Genomic DNA, 24,939 nt, shown 5'->3' with positions numbered 1-24,939 from the left:
GATCAGCGCCCCCCCTTGAGAACGGTGGATAGGAGGCTGGTTTTTCCCACCTCACTATTCACGACACTTGTCCTTAGGGATAGTTTACTGAGATACATGTTATTTCTATTCTGTGTTCACCTTGCCCACTGTTGGGCGTTTGTTTTCTTTCTTTTCCCTAGATCCTTCTCCCCTCCTTTCGGTCCATCGGTGGTCAAGAATACAATACCTCGGTCGGGTATCCACAGGTCGCTCGTAAGTTATTTTACACATAGGGCTGCTGCCCAGGGCTACACTAGTCACCTAATGTCCGTACTCGACAACCATGGCTACAAGCTTTAATGTGCTTTCCCATAACGTCCAGGGGCTGAATTCACCACACAAACGAAACAAAGCGTTTTCCTACTACTCCTCCTGCCATGCTGATATAGTCTGTTTGCAGGAGACCAGGTATTCCATTTCTTCTTGTCCCAAATATTTACATAAAAGATTTCCCACATTCTATTGCGCCAACTTCTCTGAAAAAAAGAGAGGCATATTGATTGCACTCAGGAAAGACCTTCCTTTCGTATGTGACAGGCAAATTTCAGACCCCACTGGACGCTATGTACTCCTGATTGGAACGCTATATGATGTTGACATAACGATAATCTCCTATTATTGCCATAATACTCACCAACTTAGATTTCTCTCCCACTTGTTAAAAGTTGTCGCCCACCATAGCAAAGGTATCCTTGTCTTGGCCGGGGATACTAACCTAGTCCTCTGTCCAGCTTCTGACAAAACCAAATCTATCACTGCCGCAAACCCCTCACCATTACCACTGCAGAACTCCAACTTCCTCGCATTATTGAATGCCCACTCCCTAGTAGATGTATGGAGGGAATTAAACCCGACATCCAAAGATTATACATTCTTTTCCAACCCCTACCAATCATTTTGCAGGATAGATCATGTGTTCACACTGCAACACAATATCCCTGCCTTGATTTCCGCACGCATCAAACCAGTGCCTTGGTCAGACCATGCGGCTAATGCCATACGGTTTCGCTTGAAAGCGACTAGACCAACACGGTACCTATGGTGCGTGAATGATGGTATGCTGTCATCCGAGATACTCTTACAACAGATTGAGTCCCATTCCAGACAATTTTTCTCCTTGAATGATGGCTCGGTGGACTCCCCGGTTATTCTGTGGGAGGCCCATAAGGCTACCATGAGAGGCCAGCTGATGGAGATAGCCGCACGAAGGAAAAGAGAGAGGAAAAGGAAGATTAGCGAGTTATATGCCAAATTGGAGGAACTCACTACCCAGCTGAAAAATAAGCAGCATAAGCAATTGGTATCGCAGTTGAATACTGTTAAAACGGAGTTAAACCTCCTACTGGACCAACATTCTGAAAAACTCCTTAGATGGTCTAAACATAAATTCTATTCCAGATCAAACCAGGTTCCATGCTTGCTAGAAAACTGAATACACTACCGCACAGATACGCACCTCTGAGACTATGTACATCGCAGGGACACATAACTGCAAACCCCAACAACATCCTTCATTTGTTCCAGGACAATCTAACCAAACTCTACTCTTCCTCTGGTTCCTTTAACGAACGAAAAGCAGATGAGCTACTCCGTGATCTGCCAATCCCTACACTTTCCCAGTCCTCCCTAGATAACCTCCATCTAGAAATAACTGAGGAGGAAGTATTGACTACAATTAAGTCCCATAAAACCTCCAATCCCCCGGCCCAGATGGGTTTTCAACCGCTTACTACAAAAAGCTGGCACCCATTTTAGCTCCTAGACTGACAGATATGTATAACTCATTACGCAAGGGGGAGTCTGTACATCCCTCCTCCCTATTAGCATATATATCAATGGTACCTAAACCAGATAAAGACCCTCTGGACCCTGAGAACTATAGGCCTATATCCCTTCTAAATGTGGATCTTAAAATATTAACGAAAATCTTGGCTATGAGGGTTAATGCATTCCTACCTACATTGATCCATATGGATCAAGTTGGATTCATTGCTGTCCCTTGATATCCAGAAGGCGTTTGACTCTGTCTCATTAGATTATCTTTGGTATATACTGTATTACGCAAATGGAGACTTGAGGGACCGTTTCTTTCCTGGATCTGTGTCTTGTACAAAAACCCCACCGCCCAAGTTAAATATTCGGGTCATGTCTCTGAGACCTTCCCGATTAGTAAAGGTACACGACAGGGATGTCCTCTGTCACCAATTCTGTTTGCCCTAGCCATAGAGCCTTTAGCCTATATGATTCGATTGAACCCTAATGTGAAGGGAATAGAGGTGGCAGGGGTGGAATATAAAACTAGCTTGTTTGCAGATGATGTCATCCTGACCATCACCCAACCTCATACTTCAGTTCCCAACTTATTACAAATCTTGGACCTCTTCTCTGATATCTCTGGCCTGGTGGTTAACTGGAAAAAGTCGGCAGCCATGAATGTATCCTTGTCACAGCAGGTTTATAACAGTCTTCGGGAGAACCTTGCGTTCACTTGGGAAGAGAAGTATCTGCGATATCCGGGAGTTAATATTTCCCCCTCATATGCCACACTATATGCAAATAACTACCTACCCTTAATTAGACATCCTAAAACTCTGATGGACACCTGGGTACACCATAAACTATCTTGGTTTGGGAGGGTTGCTGCGGTCAAGATGACCATACTTCCTAAGCTGCTGTACTATTTTAGAGTGTTGCCGATAGCAGTCCCATCCTTTATCATACGAATCTTCCAAAGGAACATCTTAACCTTCATATGGCATCCACTACGCCCAAGGGTCCCAAGGTCCACCCTATATAAACATAAACGAGAAGGGGGCATAGGCCTACCGAACATCCTTCTATATTACCAAGCATCCCAATTGCTCCCCCTCATTACTATCCACCGAATAACTAATGTCCCACTTTGGACCATGTTAGAAATCCTCAACTGCTCCCCAATTCCTCTACATGCACTCCCATGGTTGCCGGCAGTGGATAGACCCCGCTCTCTCAGTCCTCTTATGAACCATACCCTGAAAGTGTGGGACTCATTGAAATATTCTTCATGCCTGATATCGCCGTCTCTACCCCTTCTGCCCATATCTTCCCAACCATTATTTATCCCAGCATTTACCAACCCGACACTGTTTAAGTGGTGCACCGATAATGGCTTCACGAGACTGTAAGATTTTTATCAGTCCTCTAACCTACCCACCTGGGCATACCTTAAAACACACAAGCAGATCCCCTGACGCAGAACTGTTTAGGTTTATTCAGCTCCAACACTGGGTATCCACTATGCAAACGCGCAGACACTTAAATAACCCACTTACCACCTTCAAGCATATCTTCCTCTATGCTCCTGGAGGACCCAAACAGGTGTCAATCCTATAAACTAATCTGAATTCTTTGCCTTGTACCGGCTTTCACTCCTATCCTAGCCAGTGGTCCACAGACCTAGGTCTAAACTGGTCCGATGGGGTGTGGAAGGCAGTGTGGGAAAACATTTCTAAATGCTCCAATAATGTGACAAATTCTGAGGTTGCCTATAAAGTAATGTTTCGTTGGTACCTAGTCCCCACTCGGTTAGGTAGAATGTTTCCGTCAACATCTATCAATTGCTTCCGAGGATGTTCGATCCCAGGGGACATGCTACATACTTGGTGGTCGTGCCCCTTTGCAACCCGGTTCTGGACCAGAATATTCCGTCTACTCTCGACCCTATTTGATAGGAACATCACTAAAAACCCGACACAGGAGCTGCTTCATGCTTCAGTGCCCGGATTGACTAAATCCCAGCGTGCACTGACACACCAAATTTTTATCGCTGCCAAATTAACCCTAGCGGGACACTGGAAGAAACAATTTATCCAATATCGGGAGTTTATGCATAGACTAGATAATATTTTCCTAAATGAACGGTTGCCGAGTATCCTCAATGATTCACATACTAAATTTCTCAATATCTTGGAACCTTGGCTAAAGCATAACCACCCCGATCTAGATATCAATACCCTTAATCGCCTGTGATGTGGTTAAATGAGTTGAGGGGGAACTACCTGTGGGAACATCTGGACGAGACCTGTGGACCAAACCTAAACCTGATCACGAGGAAGACCGACTGATGGACTCCTTCCCTGATTCCCTTTCCCCCCCTTTTACTTTATATCGCATTGATATTTATACATCGTATTTGCGTTGACATTTTATGGATTTCATTATATTGCCTATGTGGCCTATTGTGGCCGGCGAATACTATGTGAAATGCTTATTGTTTAATTTTTTAAAAACCCAATAAATACTTGGTTAAGAAAGAACAGATGTTGGGTGAATCTTGTTTGATAAAATGTTCACATGGGCAAATCTTGTTTAACTTTTTCATTGCCACAACCATTTTTGCCATGTGAAAAAGCACCTTTTAGGTCTGAAGGTTACCTAAAATACCCCAACATTATTAATTTTTAAAAGGAGGTGCAAATAGGTCACACGATATTAGCACAACTGTTTATCGAACCCAAATTGTCAGTAGCAGTGCACTCTAATTTTAGTGCACATAAACACAATTTTTGGTAAAATATAAAAGATGAGTCTGTATTGAGTAAAACGATACCAGATATGTCATACTTTTCAACTGGATGCCCCCGTGAAATTGCTTAACACTAGGGTACCCAAAATGCAATGCTTTTAAAAGCCTTTACAGCTCATCAGTTTAGAATTAGCAATGAATGATAGCGCTAAAATTATTGACCTCACTCCTATGTGTGCTGCAATACCTAATATGTTTGTACATGAGTGTATTCGACACGTGTTTGTTTTCATTTGCCTGGGTACGTATACAGTGCAGGTTACAGGCTCTCTTAAAGTGGACCTTTACCCATCTCTTTAAAATAACAACAAACACACCTTTAGAAATGTTAAGTAATGGCAATCTACAAACACATACTTATAGATAGTTGCAGACTTTGTATTCTTTGCATATGTTATTTCTCTTTTCTTTCCCAGTCTTCTGACATTGGCCATGTTAACTAAAGGCAGATTACTAGCTCTCCATTTAATTCCTTAAACTATGGCACGTGACTAGACTTGTGACTAGGACATGTGACCATGCACATCATCTCAGGAGAGGAAAATGCCTTTCCCTGAGATCTCCTGAGATTGCAGATGTAATTTCCCAGCAATGCTCTGCTGATGTAACCTTCCCAAGATGCACTGCTAAGATAATATCAAAATTGTAGAATTGACCATGAGCCACTCTCATTCCCGCTGCAGAGCAGGAAGTAATAATGGCCGTTCCATGCTGTAAGCCAAGAGAAAGTCAAAGAGAAAGATGTGCCAGACTTGGGAGTGAGACAGATTTGGTTTAGGGTAATGGAGCAGTAAAGACACCCTCTCCTATGCTATACAGAGCTAGGAGGATCCATCCCTATGCACTGACTGCCTCCAACAGTGTATCATCTATAATAGATTTCTAAACTTCTATTGGATTGTTAGAAGGATGATGTTTTTGTTAGACTGTGAAGTCACCGTTATATTTTTTTCAATACAGTTATTGATTTTTTTAAAAGAAAAAGTGATATAACGATTGTATAAATATTGAAAGTAAAATAATTTTGAGAAAGGTATGTGTGTATATAAATAAATAACACTGATTATCTTGTTATAATGGCACCTGGAAGTGGGTGAGATATATCAGACAGCAAGTGAACCTTTTTTCCTGAAGTTGATGTGTTAGAAGTAGAAAAAAATGGCAAGTGTAAGGATTTGAACGACTTTGACAAGAGCAAAATTGTGATGGCTAGACGGCTGGGTCAGAACTCCAAAAATGCAGCTCTTGAGGGATTTTCCCAGTCTGCAGTGGTTAACACCTACCAAAAGTGGTCCAAAGAAGGAAAACCGGTGAAAGGGTCATGGGCAGCCAAGGCTCATTGATGCATGTAAGGATCGAAGGCTGGCCCTTGCAGTCTGATACAATAGAAGAGTTACTGTAGCTCAAAATGCAGAAAAAGTTAATGCTTGTTTTGATACATGGGTGTCTGAACACAGTGCATTATAGTTTGTTGCATATGGGGCTGCGTAGCACACCACTCAGGGTGCACATGCTGACCTATGGCCAACGCCAAAATTGCCTACAGTAGGCACTTGAGCATCACAACTGGACCAACTGGTCTGAACAGTATCTATGATTCCAGTGTCTGTGACTGCCTGCTCTCCTACTGAGGGATCCTGCTGAAAGATTCTTCTACAGTGTGGGAAACGCTCCATGAGGGGATCCAGTGACTGCTCTATCAGAAAGAGACCCTGCCAGCCCTTTCCTGAGTGACTGGATTCTACAAAGACCTGCTACAAGCATCGCTACTGCTACTGTGTGGCACAAGCTGCTGCTGGAACCTGAAAGTTGTTGGCTGTAGAGGAGAAACCACCTATTTTCACCTACCAATGCTGGGGACTACAATCTAAGCTACAGGAGTGGTGAGAGGGCATTGGCAACAGTGATATTGTGTCTAAACCATGTGTACAAGCAGGACTTGGGCCCCACCGATGGCTAGCCTAGTTAAATACCATTGGTCAGTAGGTTTAAGACCCGGGTATGTTTGGACTGAGACTTTGCCTTCATAGTTTGCTGATAGAATTACATTAGTCAGTTCAGTGCTGTTTGCATATGCAGATAGGCAGCAACAGTTAAGATTTATCTGCATATTTAAAGTGCTTCCATTACTTGCTGTTTATTGTTGTACCTGTTCATTCATTTCTTGGATAGTATATTACTGTTTAGTAAAACTTTTACAAAACCTCACAAGGTTCTATCACAGAGGCGAGACAGATGTACCCGTATATTCCAGCGGCTCATTCGGGGCACTATAATATATATATAGTTTTATTTTTTTAAGTACCTTGTCGTCTTGCGAATCAGATTGGAGGAGGCTGTGCTGCTGAATAGCCATAGGTGGTGGCAGTGGGACAGCATCAGGCCCTTCTTCACTTTCTTCTTCTCCACAGCTTTGCATGCCAGATGATGATGATTTAGAGAGGGTACCACTACTAAGTCCTTCATTTCGCACACGCTACAACAAATATGGCAAACATGCTTTGAGTCAAGAGGAGATACTTACATGTATATTGTACAGTTATCAGTATTGTTATCATAATTGTATATCATGAAAAATATGACAATTAAAACATTTACATTTCTTAAATGTGTAATAACAAAATGATTACATACCACAGTTATTTTGATATAATAAACAACAACAACTTGTACAGAGAGGCAAAATCATCCCTACTATTTCTATTATGATTATACTTTTAAATTGAGCTCACCATACAATCTGATTGTACATTCTCCCTTGGATATATCAACAATTATGTAGTGCAAGGGCCCCGAATGATTGGCTACAAATTGGTTGAATAGTTTAGGTAGGTCCTTATATTACATAGTTTTGGTGAATCTAAAATCCAAACACATAATTTATTCTGGTTAAGTTTACAGATGTCCATTAATATATGACTTGATAAGCTGGCCAAAATGTCTGATACTCGGAAAATATGGAACACTGGAAGCAAACATTGGAGGGGTGCCCTCATTCTATTTTGAACTTAATATACACATGGTATCATACTAAGCACAACTGAAGGGGTCCTTTAGTTGAAACGGGTAGTAAAAAAAAAACATGACTAAAGGTGCCCATACACCTTACAATTATCTGCAGATTTTCTGTGGGCAGATGGAAAAAGTGCAACAGATTGGCCCAGGTGGAGATTCCTCCATCCACACAGTTAAGTGTAGATGTAGGAAACTGTTGCACCTTTTCCATCTGACCCCAGAAAATCTGCAGATAATTGTAAGGTGTATGGCCAGCTTTAAAAAGGTCATGATCTTCCACACAGGTGATACATATTTTTCTAATTGCAAATCCATGTGAAAAATTTGAATGGCTTACAATTCTGAAAAATCTATTATATAAATAGTACATAAACTTATTTCAATCAAACACCAGAATTTGGTCAAACTGGGTAACAAAGAGACAGCTTGAATTTATTTGCAAAATTAATTAAAAAGGAAAAAAAAATGTTTATTCACTATAACACACTTTTCTTTGAGTTCATAGAGAGACACAGACTTAACTGAAGATCAATCAGAACCTGTGGAATTTTGCTGCCCATATTCAGGAGTTGGTACAAAAAGCTGTCAGCTAAGAGGACAGATCACTAGCAAGGCTTAACCCCTCCCCAACTGTCAAAAAATGTCAGTAAGTAGCAAGCAGTATAAGGAAATCTACATAACTAACCTTTGTCAAAACATAATACCATCACTTGGAACATGCCAAAACAACCCTTTCAATGAACTCCGAGACAAGAATTTTACAGTGAGTACAAGAAAATTATATTTTCTCTTACATTCTTTAAGAGCCACAGATTTGATGGATCTTCAATCAGAACCAGTAGAATTTCAACAAGCAGTACCCAACAAGAGGGGCAGGCAATATACCAACAATAAAATAAAAAAAACGGTAAGCGCTAACCCATAATTTGCTGCTTGCTTTGTGGCCAAAGCTAGCATTTGCCAATGCATCTATATCTACCTTGTAAGACTTAGTGAAGGTATAAACAGAGGAACAGGTGGCCGTAAAGACTTATAAAACTAAAGCTGGCCATACACCAGTATCAGTGGCGTAACAATCGCCATAGCGACCCAGGCGGCCGCTATGGGGCCCGGCCACGGCATCACTCTGATGCTGTGTGGGCCGCCTGGGTCGCTATGGCGTCTCGAGTGCTGCCGGTCACTGACATAGCTCAGTAGCAGCTGTGAGGGAGAACGTTCCCCCTCACAGCCGGTGCCGGTGCCTGTGATTTCTAGTTACGCCCCTGACCAGTATGATGATGATTGTTTAGTGTAGTAGCATAGCGATGAAAGAAATGGAAAATTCCAAAACTGAATGTCAAAATCAAACGAAATATCGAACAAAATTCCACAAGTCTAATTACATTATTGAATGTTCTGAGTGATTTTCTGTGTGCCTGTTTGTATGAAAATCTACTAGTGTATTGCCAGATTAAGGCCGGATGATGGAAAGCCCAAGAAGTGCTGATCAACCCAGTAGACTGAATGAATAAAAGGAAAGGTGGCACATTAGATGGCAAGCCTGGGATACAGTTTAATAAATCCTTCGAGAGATGGTAGGAGATGCAGCTAATCGTTCATGCAGATCATCAACCACAACAATCAGTATTTTGGATGGATGAAGTGACCTGACTGTAGACACTAGCAACATCTAAAGTGTGTAAGGCGATTTCAGTAAGGTGTGAAGGAATTGGACAAAGAAAAATGACCATCATTCTTTAAAGCAGACCTTTACCATTTCTTTAACCCATTCATGACTGACGCCTCTTTTTCATTTTTTGCACCCATGTTATATTCCACATTTTAGGCCTACAAATTACAAATGTTTATGTTGCACGATATTAGCACAACTCCTTATCAAATCCCAAAATTTAGTGAAAAATGCACTTAAATGCCCCAAAAGAAAATACAACACCAATTTTTTAAATAAAATATAAAAGATGAGGTTACAACGAGTAAATAGATACCCCACCTGCCCAGGTAAAAAATTGTGCGTCCATGAAACGGCGACAAAATTCAGTACCCCAACAAGTCCATAGACAACGCTTTAAAAGCCCCCACACATCAGTTTAGAGATACCCAAAAATACTGGCCCTAGAATTATTGCTCCCACTCCGGCGTGCGCGGCGATACCCAACATAGTGCTTGCAGCATTTTTGCAGATCGCACTGGACTAGAATGAAGTGCCTGCATTCCAGGTGCGGGCGATCGCATTGCAGATGTTTTTTCGTTGGTAGATCTCATTTGAAAAGTAGATCTCCAGACGAAAAATTGTGGGCGCCCCTGGTCTACCAGAAAATCCAGGTCCTACGTGACATCAGTTTTTCTTCCCTTAGAATGGATGAGGCATGCATGTTTTTAGCCCCCAAGTGCATAACTTTACATTTATAAACATTAAACCTCATTTGCCACATTGATGCGCAATTAAACATTGCATTCAGGTCTGCTTGCAAGTTTGAGACTTTGTCACTAAATAGCTTTGTGTCATCTGCAAACACAGAAATGGTACTTTTAATCCCAAACTCGATATGTTCATTAGGTTAAAATGTATTCCCAAAACCGAACCCTGGGGTACCCGACTAACAACCTTAGACCATTCAGAGTATGAATTAATCACTAATCTCCGAGTATGGTCTTTAAGCCAGTATTTTTTATCTATGTACAGAGTGAATTTCTTAAACCTATAGATCTTAACTTATACCAGCCATTTGTGGGGAATCGTGCCACAGCTACTCCTTTGTCTAGGTTATTGCTTACTTCCTCATAAAAAAGGAGATCTGTTTAACAAATTTGGTCTTTTAGCAATCCATGCTGACTATCCCTATGTAGTACCCTAGTGGAAAGAGTGCTATTAAATCTGTTTATCAGATTGTATGTTGTCTGATATTAGTTTGTAGTTTGGTTCATGTGGTTTCCCCCTAAACAACCTATCATTGTTTGGCATCTGTCTACTGCCAGAGGTACTGCAGGGTGTGCCCTGGTGATAGAACAGAGCAGCCAGTGGGATTGCAAGGAGTAGCTATCCCTCCCCAGCCAATCACTGTTGAGCAATAACCAGTGGTGCATGCTGGGGGAGGAGATAAATACTCAGTGTGGGCCATGTGAGCTCTCTCTTCCTCCTCCAGGCCCCGCTTGCGGGGAGGCTGCGCTGGACTGCCTATGCGGACCAGGCCTGGAGCCTGGTGGCAGCAGCAGGTCCAGTGGTTGCTACTGCTAAAGACAAGGATCAGTAACTTCTACCTCAAGTAATGCAGTGTCAGGTGTTCGACCTGCTGTGCATGGAATCTGTAACTACACTCTCTCTGAAAAGCCATGGAGTCTACATCTGCCTGGATGATCCTAACCCTCCTCTACCTCTCTCCCTGAACTTCTGCAAATAAAAGTTTCAAGCATCACAACTATAGTCTAGACCTCACTTCAATCATTCACCAGAAGGGCGGTAAGTGCTGATGGGCAAAAGCGAGCAAATGTATCCCTACACAAGAAGAATCGGAGTTGTTGTAACCCACAGCAAAAGACCCTAGTACTCAAGGTGTGCTGGTGTGCTGTGTATCTATAACAGAGGTTTCTTATGGAAGACAGGGAGACCCGTTGGTTAAGTTTACTGTAGATCACCCCTTAAGAGCCACCGGTAGTATTATCCTGTGCTGGCATAGCATTGACCAGGAAGGGGGAGCGCTACACCTATATTGTTGTTTTCTATCAAAAACTCATGTATGTGGTCCTCTGTCACACTCTCTAATATTTTCCCAACTATAGAAATTAAAGTCACAAATGTTTTCCTCCCCCCATCATGCTGCTGTAAGGACTTACCTTAATGATGCCTCTTGATCCAATCATCTTCTTCCTTCCACTTGTATTTAGCAATCCCTCCAGCGCTGGTGCTGGTCTATGACTCCGACGTTCGCTGCAATATGTAACATGTGCGGCACAATAGTCGTTTTCACATGTAGGCGCACCCGACACATGTTTGGTGTGTATGTGGGGGCGGGGGACTTTAAAAAAATTTGTGTTTTTTTTAAAAAAATGTATGCTTTCATTTTGTTATCATTCTTTTTTTATTTTGTTTACACTTAACTTAATTGCTATCACATAGGGGGATAAGAAGCCCCCTATGTGATAGCCAATTTACATGACAGATCCTCTTTATGGAGACATCAGGGGTCTCCAAGATCCCTAATGTCACCTAGGGACCCCCGGAGAAGCTGATGAAGCAGAGATCTGCTTCACCAGCTTCTCCCCAGCTTCTGAAGCTGGAGAGTGACAGCTGAATGCGGAAGTGATGTAATATACATCACTTCCTGCATTCGGGTACTGGAGAGGAGATTAGAGGGAGATAGTGTACTGATCTCCCTTTGATCTCCTGTCACAGAGCAGCCATGCCGGTCCCGGCTGCACCAGGCACGGCGGATCTCGGGACAGGCAACAACAGTGACAGCAGCTGCTAGGCGATCGGATGTCTCTAGAGACGCCCGATCACTTGAATGTAAAGCTCCTGGCCGTTAATTATAACGGCCGGACGGGAAGCTACTCGTCGGGCTCCGGCGTCCTCTCACAGACAAGAGGAGAAGCAGATTTTTCAAGCCCTGACTATAATGGAGTCAATATAATACCACCATAGCAATCTTTATTTGTTTTAGGCCCTAGACCAAAATGAGCACTTAACCTTCGCAGTGCAGAAGTAGCTCCACTGTAAGAGTTAATTAATGATTTGCCCAGAGTTCTATTTTAGGACTATTTTTATGTGACTTCTGCCGCACCATGGGTAAAAGCCCTTCGATCACCTTTGTAGATCAAATTTGAATGTGTTCTGCTGCCCATTGAATATGTAAGTCCAAATGAAGAACGTCCATCCAGGAAGTAGGGATGTTAACGTTAAGGGGCTCTGACTTTGGCAAGCTGATTTTGAAATTGTACAGATGTCCATACGTATGAAGTTCCCCAAGTAAGATTTTTGGTTTTGCGACAAAAACAAGATTGTCCACATAGGCCGCAATATTGTACTGTCCACAAATTTTGTGTACAGGATGCCGGGAAAGGGTCCTGGATGGACGGTATATCTCCCCACTATTTAGGCAATGGTCTCTTTAAAGGATGTTAAAACAGGGTTTTTGAATGGTAAGGGTTACCCACCTGCTAGTAGTGGTTTTAAGGAGCACAGATAGCCAGCCTGCAGTGGTCTGTGAGGTCTGTTTGAAGCTGGACACATGGCAGTGCTATGCTATGGACTGCTGATGCTGGGAGACTGCTGCTGGGCGCCCGGGCCTGTGTTGCAAACTCCTGGAGCCGGCTGAGACTCTAACCCTGGTGTTGGACAAACGTACTGAGGCGGTAAGTCACTGAGTAATTTGTACTGAACAGAAGTGCTATTTGTTTTGTCGTTTTGCTGGAGACGAGCTGTTTTTTTTAACCAGTTTTGAAAAATAAAGATTGTTTCCTTATTACGGTACGGCTGGCTATTAATCTCAACCACCCTGAAGATTACATCTTGTGGAGAATGCGGGCATAGCCAGGAAAAGCTGTGTGTGAAAACGGTTTAAAGATACAGTACATGCTTTTGGATGTCCTGGATTAAAGCTACACAGGCACAGCAATCCATTCACAAGGAAATGGAAGAAGTGGTAAAGGCCCTTGTCCAGGCCACAGCAGCTCAGCAGGAGGCCACTCAAGCCCAACTGCCGTCATGAGGATGTAGAGGCCCACCAGGAACAGACTTTGGTCCTGTTAATTCAGGCACAGCAGGCCCAGGAGGAGTTGGTGCAGACCCAGCCCAACAGGATTGGTCAAAGCTCCACAGTGGGCCAGAGTCCATCTGGATGCAATGCGTAATCTGAGAATACGTGGAAGTGATGAATCCAACATAACATAACTATATACAGTAACAACAACCAACAATTGTGTGACTTCAGCATTTCCCACGTCATGCACTATGGGGTAAGCGCTCCCGCGTCCAAGTGCACCATAGCATAAGATGCAAGGAAATACCACTACCATCAACAATACCTACGAGTAAGGCTGTAGCTTAATGGTGGCCAGAGGCCCTGCAAGAGACTGCAACATAACATAACACAACACAACATAACACACATAACCTCATAAGGCACATATCGGTATCACAAGATATACTTGCGGTTGCCCGTATAGAGGATCATACTGATGAGTTTCCGGTGACTCAACGATGGCAGTATTTGCGGGGTGTCCCCCCTGATTTCTTTGAGAACCTGTTGAATTCACGAGGGGATTGAGGCACTGGTGGAGGTTTGGAGGGAGACCCAGAGGCAGATTCAAGATTCACAGCTTGCCCAGTATCGACGGTTTATAGGATTCTGGGAGGCCCATGATCCTCAAGTTGTTTCTTCTGGATCTGTTTTCTAGATCATCTAGCTTAGCCTGCATAGAGAGATTTAAGGAGTCATACTGAGATAATTTAGCCTGGGCTTCCAGGAGATCATCTTCCAAGCTGGATATCCGCTGTTCAGCCACAGATATGGAGCGTGCCTGGGCTGAGACCTCCTTACTCAGTTGAAACAGCCCCTGCTGTATTGCAGACTCCACTGCCTCTGTAATGGTGGGCTTAAGGAGTCTGACCACTGCCGCTATGCGGGCATGGGATGAGTCATATGCCGGCTCATCCGTTGAAGAGGCAGGAGAAGGGCTGCAACGGACCTGCATGTCAGCCGCGTCCACCATCTTGGCTGCAGAGGCTCACTGTGTCACGTCCTAAACTCGTGACATCGATCGGGAGCGGGACCTTTGCAGTGCCAGGAATCATTCCATAATGATGCCCCCTGTGATCCGGACCCCATTGATGCTTTTTAGGAACCCCTTGGTGCCCCTGCCTGTTATTGAGGCCGTTTGAGCGTATTCCTATGGATATACTGGGGCCCGTGGATATCAGTATAATTCTTGTGGTGCTCGATTACGCCACAAGGTACCCAGAGGTGGTCCCTTTGAGGAAGAGCACCTCAAAAGTGGTAGCCCAGGAACTATTTAATGTGTTTACCATGACCGAGTTCCCTAAGGAGGTTTTGACGGACCAGGGCACACCGTTTATGGCAAAGGTGATGGCATACTTGTGTAAGTTGTTCCAAATAAAACAATTTCGCATTTATGTCTATCACCGCACATGGATGGCCTGGTCGAGTGATTCAATAAAATGTTAAAATCCATGTTTAGAAAGATTGTGCAAAAAGATGGGAAAGATTGGGACTGTCTACTCCTAGCACTGGTGTTTGCCATCAGAGAGGTACCCCAAGCATCCACTGGGTTTTTACCGCTTGGGTTTGTGTAGGGGCGAAGACCTCGTGGGTTACTTGTGAAAGTAACAAAAACCTGGGCTGCACTCTGCTACAGTCAGTTTTCAGAGAGCGATGGATAGAACACTCGGCCCTCATCAAGGATATACCTCAGTCTAACTTGATGATACAGTAATTTTTAGTACAGACTGGAAGTCACATCTGGCCCGGGTACAAGCTGTATTAGACTTGTTAAGACGAGCAGGATTCATGGTAAATCCAGAAAAATGCGCTATTGGAATGGAGGAGGTCAAATACCTAGGGTACATTGTGGGTAGAGGTTTAGTGAAACCACAAATTAACAAAATAGAAGCCATCCAGGCTTGGCCCCGCCCTGTAACAAAGAAACAGGTCTGAGCATTCCTGGGCATAGTTGGGTACTACTGACGTTTTATCCCCAATTTTGCCACGATTGAGGTACCACTGACTGACTTGACAAAAAGTCTGTTACGAGTCAGTGAAACGACAAACTATAAAAAGCTTTTCAGGAGCTTAAAACCGCTTTGTGCAAATATCCAGTGGTGGTTGCTCCAGACTTTTCTAAGGAATTTGTTCTAACAGATGCCTCCAGTGAAGGCTTGGGAGCTGTTTTGTCCCAGGAAGTCAATGGGGAAGAACATCCAGTAGTGTTTCTCAGTAGAAAGTTAACGCCTGCCGAGAAAAAAATATGCAGTTGTGGAACGACAATGCCTAGCCATAAAGTGGGCTTTGTATTCTTCTAGATATTTCCTCCTTGGTAGGAAGTTCTGGCTAGAGTCTGACCATGCACCATTAACTAAATGCACAAATGGAAGGGTGACTAAGTGGTTTTTGTCTTTGCAAGAGTTTACGTTTGGGGTAAAGTCACCAAAATTCGGATGTCCTGTCAAGGGTACATTGTAAAATGTCCCGCATTGCTACTGACACTTCCGCATCGAGGCAGAGGGGGGATATGTACAGGACGCCAGGAATGGGTCCTGGATGGGCGGTATATTTCCCCACTATTTAGGCAATGGTCCCTTTAAGGGGATGTTAACAGGGTTTTTGAATGGTAAGGGTTAACCCACCTGCTAGGAGTGGTTTTAAAGAGCACAGGAAGCCAGCCTGCAGTGGTCTGTGAGGTGTGTTTGAAGCTGGACACATGGCTGTGCTGAGATAAGGATTGCTGAGACACTGCTGCTGGGCGTCTGGGCCTGTGTTGCAAACTCCTTGTCCAACTGGTGTTGGACAAACTTACTTAGGCGGTGAGCCACTGAGTAATTTATACTAAAAAGAAGTGCTATTTGTTTTGTCGTTTTGCTGCAGACAAGCTTTTTTATTTGACCAGTTTTGAAAAATAAAGACTGTTTGCTTATTACGTTACGGCTGGCTATTGATCTCAACCGCCGTGAAGATTACATTTGAAAGATCTGAGCTATCAGGGTTCTGCCCAATCTGTCTAAGTAATGGTTCCATTACTTGATATTACATTACAATGATAAAATGATCAAGAGAGGATATCCCTGTCATAAGGTGCCCATACACTTTACGATTATCATACGATAATCGTATGCGATCATGTTTTCGTCTGATAATCGCAAGGTTGATGGGCAGTTTACAACCGCAAATACTGTACAATCGTACGACTTTTGACTTTGAAGCAGGTTTGAAAACTTTGGTCGATCGTATGATTTTCGCAAGGTTAGTGGCGTTTCCGTACGTAAAAAATCGTACGATCTACACTGCTCATGCATAAACAAAAATACGTGCGGTTGATTTCCGCAATTTGTTTAGGTGCTTTCTTTAATTACGGCAAATTGAACCTTGCGATAATTGGGGCAGGATGGGGCCGCCGTACGAAAATTGTACAATGATTCGATCATCGGACGAAAAGTGTTGTACGATAATTGTAAGGTGTATGGGCACCTGTATACCATTTTGAAGGGGAAAGCAATCCGAGAGTGGCTCTAACAGCTGCATTGGGGTTGGAGTAAAGGGCATCTATCCATGTCTGCATATGGGTTCATAAGCCTAAGTGTTCAAAAGCTAATTTAAAGAAAGACCAGTTCACTCCATATCTGTGAAAAGTAAAGAGATAGGGAGATTGCTTATTGTAAATTGTGTTTATGGCCCTGGTAATGTTATCTTTAGCTTTACGGTTAGGAAGAAAGCTGACCTGGTGTGGGTGGATAAGAGCAGTGGGGCTAAAGCAGAATATATGCACTTTGGCTGAGAGACTTTTTGTTGCACTGTATGGATCACAGAATACACCGTTTAACATTTTTTTAACCCACAATTACCCACTGTTGATCCAGAGAAAGGCAAAAAAAAATGAAACATGGTACAATTTGCTCCAACAGGGGGAAACAATTCCTTCCTGATCCCATAAGGCAATCGCATATTCCCTGGATCTACAATCTCTGATGCTTAATATACCTATGAGAACTCAATATTCTGTGCATTTAAGAATACATCCAGAATTTTTTTTTAAACAATTAACTGCATGCATGAGCTCTGCCAACTTAACATATAACGCCTTCAAGTCAGCCTTGTGATGCTGAGCCAGAGTTTTCTTGTGAAAGTAATCTATAGTTTGAATATGGTCAAGAAGATTCGATATTTGTTGGACCCTCTGCCATTTCAGTGCAGCACTATTAGAGAGAGAAATTTCCCTCATTGTACATTTATGTATTTCACAAAGTATCAGTGAGGATGAGTGGTCAGCTAACATTCAAGAGATATCCCGCCCAATCTCATCTCTGAGCGGTCCCTCTTGAATGACTCATTCAAATTCCAATACAATGCCTTAGGGGCCATGTCATGCAGCTGGATCAATAGAGTAATTGGGGCATGATCAGAGATGGTTCAAGTTTCAATCCTGGGAGATGAGACAAGCCCCAAAGCTGATTGAGGGATGAAAAAATAGTCAATAGACTGGAGTATGACTGGTGCACTGCTGAATAAAAGGTAAAGTCTGTAATTTATTCTCATAACAGCTACCAAATTATCCCTGTAGAGTAACTGCTTGAGCATATGAAGATAGGGAAATTATCTATGAGAAGTACCCTTAGAAATATCCAAAAGAGGATCTAGTGCCAAATTAAAATCATCTTCCAGAATCAGAAGGGCCTTCCGCAATTTTCTTGAGTTAGTCAAGGACAGATTCAAGGAACATGAACTGATCCTGACTAGAGAGATACAAATTATCTAGTGTTACCTGTCTATTATTTAAACAACCCTTAATGAACCAATAGCGCATATTGTCATCGGATCATCTGGTATTGTAGCTTTCAGAGATCTGGAAAGAAGTATGCTCACACTCCTTGAATTATCCTGAGGGTCTGTGCTATGGTGAGAATTCGGATATCTGTAGTGTAAGCGTTTTAGATGAGAGCATGAATGAAAATGTGTTTTCTGAAGAATGGCTTCATGGGCCCTAATTCCTCACAATTCACGCAGCGCACAGGTTTCCTCTGGGACACTGAATCCTCTGACATTATAGGCAACTACTTTTACTGGACCCATAGCCTAAGGTAAAGAGCTGTATTCTGGGGGAGGGGGGAATAAGATCGATGGTATAAGAGCATGTGAAAAACAGACTCAACAGGTTGTAATTTTATCTTACAAACATATTATCATTGAGCAAGCATAGGCCATAGAACTATAAAAGAACAGGTAAGGCATACAGTAAACCAAAGCCACTAATCTCACACTGATTAAAATGAGTATTCCAGGACTCAGTTTTTCGTTTTTGACATTAAAGAAATGGACTTTGCAAAGTGTATCCCGAGGAACTCTGTTGATTTTGATCTCTGTGGTAGGCAAGCGGTTCAGAAGGGAATTAAATATAGCTGTCACTGCGGCCTTCAATTTGGGGCCCGCAGTGGTTTCAGGAATGCCTTGGATGTTTAGGTTATCCTGACTGCAATTTTCAAGATCCTAATGTAATTGCAGGGCCAGCAACCATCCAGCGGTCATGGTCTGAGCTACATCTAAGCAGGCGAGACAACCAACCATATCTGCCATTTGCATCTCCAATAGAGTAGTTCTGGCTTGTAATTGGGGGATTGAGTCTTTAACATCCCCCAATTCTTGTTTCAGGAGTGCAGTGATGTTTTCCCTGTGGGAGAACAAGTCTGCTGAACTGGCAAGGGGAAAGCAAAGCCTTGATCTCAGGGTCTAATAAAGGGTTATTCCCTGGGACATCACCAGACCAGAAAGAGGAGTTTGGGGGGAGACCAGCAGACAAGATTGATCCCCAGGACCTGGCATTCCTTGTGTCCGGGACAGAGGATGCTGCAGCAGGGACGGGGTATCTGTGTGTAATATCTCCCGCAGACCCGGCCGTACAGCATCACGGACTTGAGGGGTAGCTCTGCCCCCGGTCCGCCGATGTCATCCGGAAACTCCAGGCCCGTAATATTCCAATGAGATGGAGGACGGAACTCAGCTGCGGAGTCACGTTTAATCTCACGTGCTCAGGCCAAGGAGTACGTGAGGGCAAGTACAAACTGGCCAAACAATCTCAGTGCATCATAGTACCGCCTCCTAGTACTACTCTGGCTACACTAAGTAATATAAGTGGAACAGAAATTAAGGAATGTTCAGGTCTCTGCTATGAGTGTACCTTGTTTCAACAGTAGGCAGTTCAATATGTTACAGCACATATATCTCAGTATGGTGGTAAGGTGGGAGCATGGTTGAGCAAGTTATAATAGTGTTTATATGTTACGTCATATACAACAAGATGAGCAGGTTACCCTTATGGTATCACTTGTATACAGCACACATTGAGTTTGGATACTAATTCACAGCTAGCATTTATGAGGACACAGTATAAGTATCTTTAGGGTATTCCTTATATGTCCAACAGGTGGCGACAGACAGTTACAGACAGTTCAATCCAGGTAATGCAGGGCAATACAATGTAACCCCAGTGGTCAACTGAGCCAGAGGGGTGAATACTTGCAGTTAATAGGTTCCAAAGAGAGCTGTTAGGTGGCACAGAGGAAGCCGGTTTGTTGAGGGGTTTGGGAACCCTATTCAGGCAGTCAGCTTCATGGGATGGAAGCGGCGGTGTGAGGCATACGTCTGGCGTTCACCTCGGGTTGTTGGAACGCCAGACTTTCGTGAGGCCGCTGCTTATGACGCGGGGGGGGGGGGGGTTCCCGGATGACGCCGGCAGCCCGGGGGCGGAGCTACCCCTCGAGTCCGTGACGCTGTACGGCCGGGTCTGCGGGAGATGTTACACTGTGTTTACTCTCCTGCCTGTCCTAACACGTGCTGTGAGGTGCGCAGGACCACTGCAGTATCCAGCGCCTCATTTTCACCTTCCTGGGGCCAAAGCCGTATGCAGCAGAAGCTGAAGTACTCGGCAAACGCCAGTCTCTGCAAGCTCTGTTCAGCTCCCAGGTTTCTTCTGCCCTTCGACATGTCTGAGGCTGCTCAGTAGATGCTGTCGGCACTGTGATATAGAGATATCCTGTTCATGAACGAATCGTTCTTTTGAATTGATTCTATTCACTGAACTGGTGGAGTCGATTCAGCTGAGTGAGCTGATCCGTTTGCAGCAGCTCCGTGTGACGTATAGCAGAGACTCTAGCTAGCTAGCTTGTAATATGACCCTTGAGTGAAAACCAGGCTTCTGCCAGCCCATCCCTGCAACCAATCACATCTGAGTCACAGTACACAGAGTCTAATCATATGAGTTGGCTGAGTCTAAGAATCGAAAGAATCTACTAGTTAAAATAATCGAATGCGTTTACTTAGTTAGTAGACTCATTTGATTCTTTAACTCAGTAAACTCTTTTCGATTCTTTGAGTTAAAGAGTCCCCACCAGTAAAACAATACACGGAATCAATGAGCAGGTTGCAGCAGTGATAAGGGACAGAGAGAGTTTAGATTAGAGGAGATCCTCATTCAGATTGATGGTTTAACCCTTTAGGATCAAATTGGCTTCTCAAGGAGATATATATATATGTGTGTGTGTGTTAAAGGTACAGGCATCCCTTCTGAAATATCTGTCTCATTCAGTAGCTATATAATAAAATGAGAGCTGTCTTTTTTTAATAACATAAAAATTCGTTAGGATAAATGTACCCCAGGAGCTGCCTGACACTCTTCTATGAATCAGAGTCATCTGATTCGAATCTTCTATGAAGGTTCAGACAGCTCCTGAGCTTCGGTTCACTGGCTTATCAACGGACTCAGGCAGTGAACCAAAGATTCGATTCATGAATCGGTTCTTTTGAATGAACTGATCCAAATGAACCGATTCATTTGAAAGATCCGAACTTCCCATCTCTACTGTGATAAGGCTGAAAGTGGCATGGAGCTCTTTGTAGTCAGTGTCTGAAAGTTGCAATAGTTCGGCCACACCCCTTTCACCCTTTTTTAAATACAGGCACCACAATGCCCATATGCTGTCTTACCTGAATACTGTGGATTTCACTATTTTTTGGATGCACAGGGGAGTGACTTGATGGAGCCCGAGATATATGGTAGAAGAGGTACAAAAGGCGATTGCTTCCTTACAGCCTGGGAAGACCCCTGGGGTTGATGGCCTTCCTGCGGAGTTCTTTAAAACCTACACTGATACCTTCACCCCACACCTACATGTTATGCTGATGGCTGTCCTAAGTGAGGGCAGTCTGCTGCTGTCTGTCTGAAGCCATTATTGTGGTAATTACCATGCCTGGTAGGGATCCCGACCTCTGCTCCTCCTATAGACCAATCTCTCTACTAAATGTGGATGCCAAATTGTTAGTGACAATTCTAGCTGTGCAACTTAATGAGGTCAGCTTTATCATAATCCACGGCGATCAGTCGGGGTTCATGCTGGGAAAGGGAATGGATATTAACCAAAGAAAGGCTGTTTACTGTCATTGATAGGGTCAAACAGGACAACTCTAGTGAGGTGATGGCCTCCCTGGATGCAGAAAAACCTTTTCATTTTGTAGAGTGGCTGTATCTCTGAGTTGTGTTTTGCGTAAATTTGGCTTTGGTCTGAACTTTATTTCCTGGCTGCAGTTGCTGTACTCCTTTCCTAAAGCATGAGTACGCACCAATGGGTACCTCTGATAGCCCTTTCAGTTCTGTAGGAGTAACATGGCAGGGTTGTTCTCCTTCTCCCTGGCTGTTTGTATTGGCACTCAAACCCCTAGCGATCCTGCTAAGGGCCTCTGCAGATGTCCAGATTTCTGTTGGTCAGTTAGAGGAGAAAATTTCACTGTATGCCTATAAGACCTTGTTGTATCTCTGGGACAGCACCATCTCACTTTCAGCATCACTTACCATTTTGGCAGGTTTTTGGGCATTACAATCAACGTATTCCTCCTTCAAATTCCTACCAGACCTTAGGGTCTGGTATGACTTTTGGGTGGAGCACCATGCTTTTTTTTCTTAATGTGGCCCCTCCTAACATTCCTACCAGACCTAAAGGGTCTGGTATTGTTTGGGAGGGGAAACCGCACACTTTAAAAAAATAAAAAGTTATTATTTTATTTACAAATGTCATTTTTGCTGAAGCAGCTTCTATACTGTACATTGTAGAGATGTGCCAATTTACAGGCAGTTTAATGGGAACCCCCAGGCACAATATTTAAAGGAATTTTTTATTGTTACCCTTTAAATGATGTGAAAATCACTGCTCCTTTAAAAACTGTATTTTTTAAGTTTTTTCATTGATTCATGTCCCCCAGGGCAGTACCCAGATCCCCATACACGTTTTAGGGCCAATAACTTGCATATAAGCCCTCTTAAAGGGGCAAATTGTTTTTGAGAGTTCTACCCCATAGACTTGCATTGAGTTTGAGTTCAAACTTTTTGGATGTTCTAAAGTTTGAATTTGAACAAAACTCGGGCCTGCTCGGCCCATAACTAGTAGATAGTACTATTTCTTCCCTTTTGTAAGAGAGGGGGACACTCAGGGTGGCTAAATCTACTCTGCAGTTACCTTTCTCGGAGAGGCCTAGCCCTCCCGTGCTTCAGGAAATTCTATTGGGTGGTGGTTTGAAAACCATTGGATGGTGGCTCTCTCAATCCCCTTCGAACCAGTTATCTTGGAAGCAGCACTTCTTGGCTACTATTTGGAATTGAATAATCTAGTACAGTGGTTCTCAACCTGTGTAACCTCAGGACCCACTTTTGTTCTTGAACTGTGGGCGGGGTGTGTGTTTGGGGTACCATTCAAATGAATGGCAACGCAATGCACCTCCCAGAACGCGTAGTAAGTGTGAATGCGTGGTACAGTGTGTTAATTGCACAGGATTGTTCGATTAACGCACTGTTACTAGTGTGAACGGGCCCTCAAAAATGCTGACAGACACACGCAACCACAGATACAATCTCACACACACATACACACTCTTTTGATCAACCCAGGCTTCCTACCTTACGAGGACTGGAGTGGATCCTCAGCCTGGGGTCCAGTGCTGGGCTGCTGTGCTGTAACGACGCTCCCTCTATACATGCATGCATGCATTGCTGGTACAGCTCCCTTGTGCACCTTGTAGAGGTGCTAGCAGCTAGAATGTGACATCACTCTGGTCCAGGCACCTCTACAGGGCACATGAGGGAGCTGCAAGCAATGCACGTATGGATGGAACTTCCTCACGGCCATAGCTCCAGCCCACCCCACCTCAAGCTGACACTCGGCCCCAGGCAGCATATTCTGAATGGGAGAACTGATATTGCTATGCAAGGGGGAGGCTGAGGAGCCTCTCACCTAGAAAAGTGGAAGGCGCGCAGTGACCCACTGAAAAAGGGGTTGCGACCCACTTTTGGGTCACGACCCACCAGTTGAGAACCAAGGATCTAGTATATTGTAGAGGGGCTGATGTTTTTTTCTTCATATACTCCTTTATGGGGGAATGCTGGGCAAAGCCATGAAGACTTTGCCCAATCATGGCTCAGAGCTAAGTCCCAGCAGCACACTATATAAGGCTGTTTACACTGGAGCCCTACGTAGTGTGTTGCTGGAGTTAAAAAAGAGAGTTCTATAGCAGAGTTCTACATACAGCGTCCTACATACAGCATCCCATATACAGCGTCCTATATCAGAGTTGTGTACTATAGCAGTCAGTTATTCTGGTCTAATATAGCAGTCGATCAGAACAGTTGAGGATGACAGTGTACGATTATTGCAGTCTATTGCAGTAAACATCATGTCAGAAAGGCCAAAAAGGCCAGGCAGAAGCTTCAATGCAGCAATAAGAGGGCAAGCAGCCTCAGGCCAAAGTCCTGGTCGTCGTCGTGGACAACGCTGGATGCCATGATTGACCATGGAATATGTTGGTGGATCCATTTTTTGGGTTTAAAAAAAAAAAGACTTTTCAAAATAAAGGATTTTAGCTAGGGTTGCACAGATACCAAGTACAGTACTCGGTACAAGTACGAGTACATGTATTGATACTTTTGAGCTTCAAGACTACACTAGAGAAAAATTCAAAAGTTAGGAGGCAGCTGTCATTTGTAAGGAGCACACGGCGCTCCTGGGATTTGTACATCTCTGTTTTAATGTACGATTTTGTTTTTATAAATATAAATAAAGGGATGCACAGATACCAGTTTTGCGAGTACGAGTACTGGTACTTGCCGAGTACTTACAAGTACTGATACATTTTTGTTTATGGTCATGCAACAGTTTTTCTAAAACAATGCACACTAATGATTTCAGGACAGTCGTGGAGTGCCACAACCAGGTCCCAGCTGCAACCACTGCAACCCTGGTAGTTCTCATGAAAATGCCAAGTATCTGCACTGGTACTCAAAAAGTATCTGTGCATCCCTAATTTTAGCAAAAGGCTGGACTTTTTAATAACTATTTTATTTAACCCTTTATTGAATGGGTAGGGGTACAAGTACCCCTTACTCATTCACAATGGTGGGGGGCGGCATCTGGGTGCCCTTGCCCGCAGACCACCACAACCACCGGGTCAGGGTTGTGGGGAAGAAGCCCTTGTCCCCATAAGCACGGGGACAAGGTGCTTTTCCATGGACGACCCTGGAAAAGCACCCTCCCATTGCCGAGGGCATGTGGCCTGGTGTGGGGGCCGTCCCCCCCCCCC

The 24,939-nt window shown here is 43.7% G+C and overlaps 1 protein-coding gene across 1 annotated transcript in view; it reads right to left on the bottom strand.

Annotated features, from left to right (window-relative positions):
- Nucleotides 1-24,939, bottom strand: part of LOC108797234 (triple functional domain protein-like) — a gene marked incomplete at its 5' end in the record, with an annotated part of 228,203 nt that overhangs the window by 190,440 nt on the left and 12,824 nt on the right. The window contains one exon of the mRNA XM_018568804.1: nt 6,891-7,061. Within this exon, the coding sequence (XP_018424306.1) occupies nt 6,891-7,061 (171 nt within the window). The remainder of the gene's footprint in view (nt 1-6,890; nt 7,062-24,939) is intronic.

This window comes from Nanorana parkeri, unplaced genomic scaffold (genome assembly GCF_000935625.1).
Source record: "Nanorana parkeri isolate BGI_ZX_2015 unplaced genomic scaffold, ASM93562v1 scaffold1248, whole genome shotgun sequence".
Lineage (NCBI taxonomy): Eukaryota > Metazoa > Chordata > Amphibia > Anura > Dicroglossidae > Nanorana > Nanorana parkeri.
The sequence above is the reverse complement of the archived record's forward strand: the minus strand, read 5'-3'. Positions and strand labels throughout refer to the sequence as shown.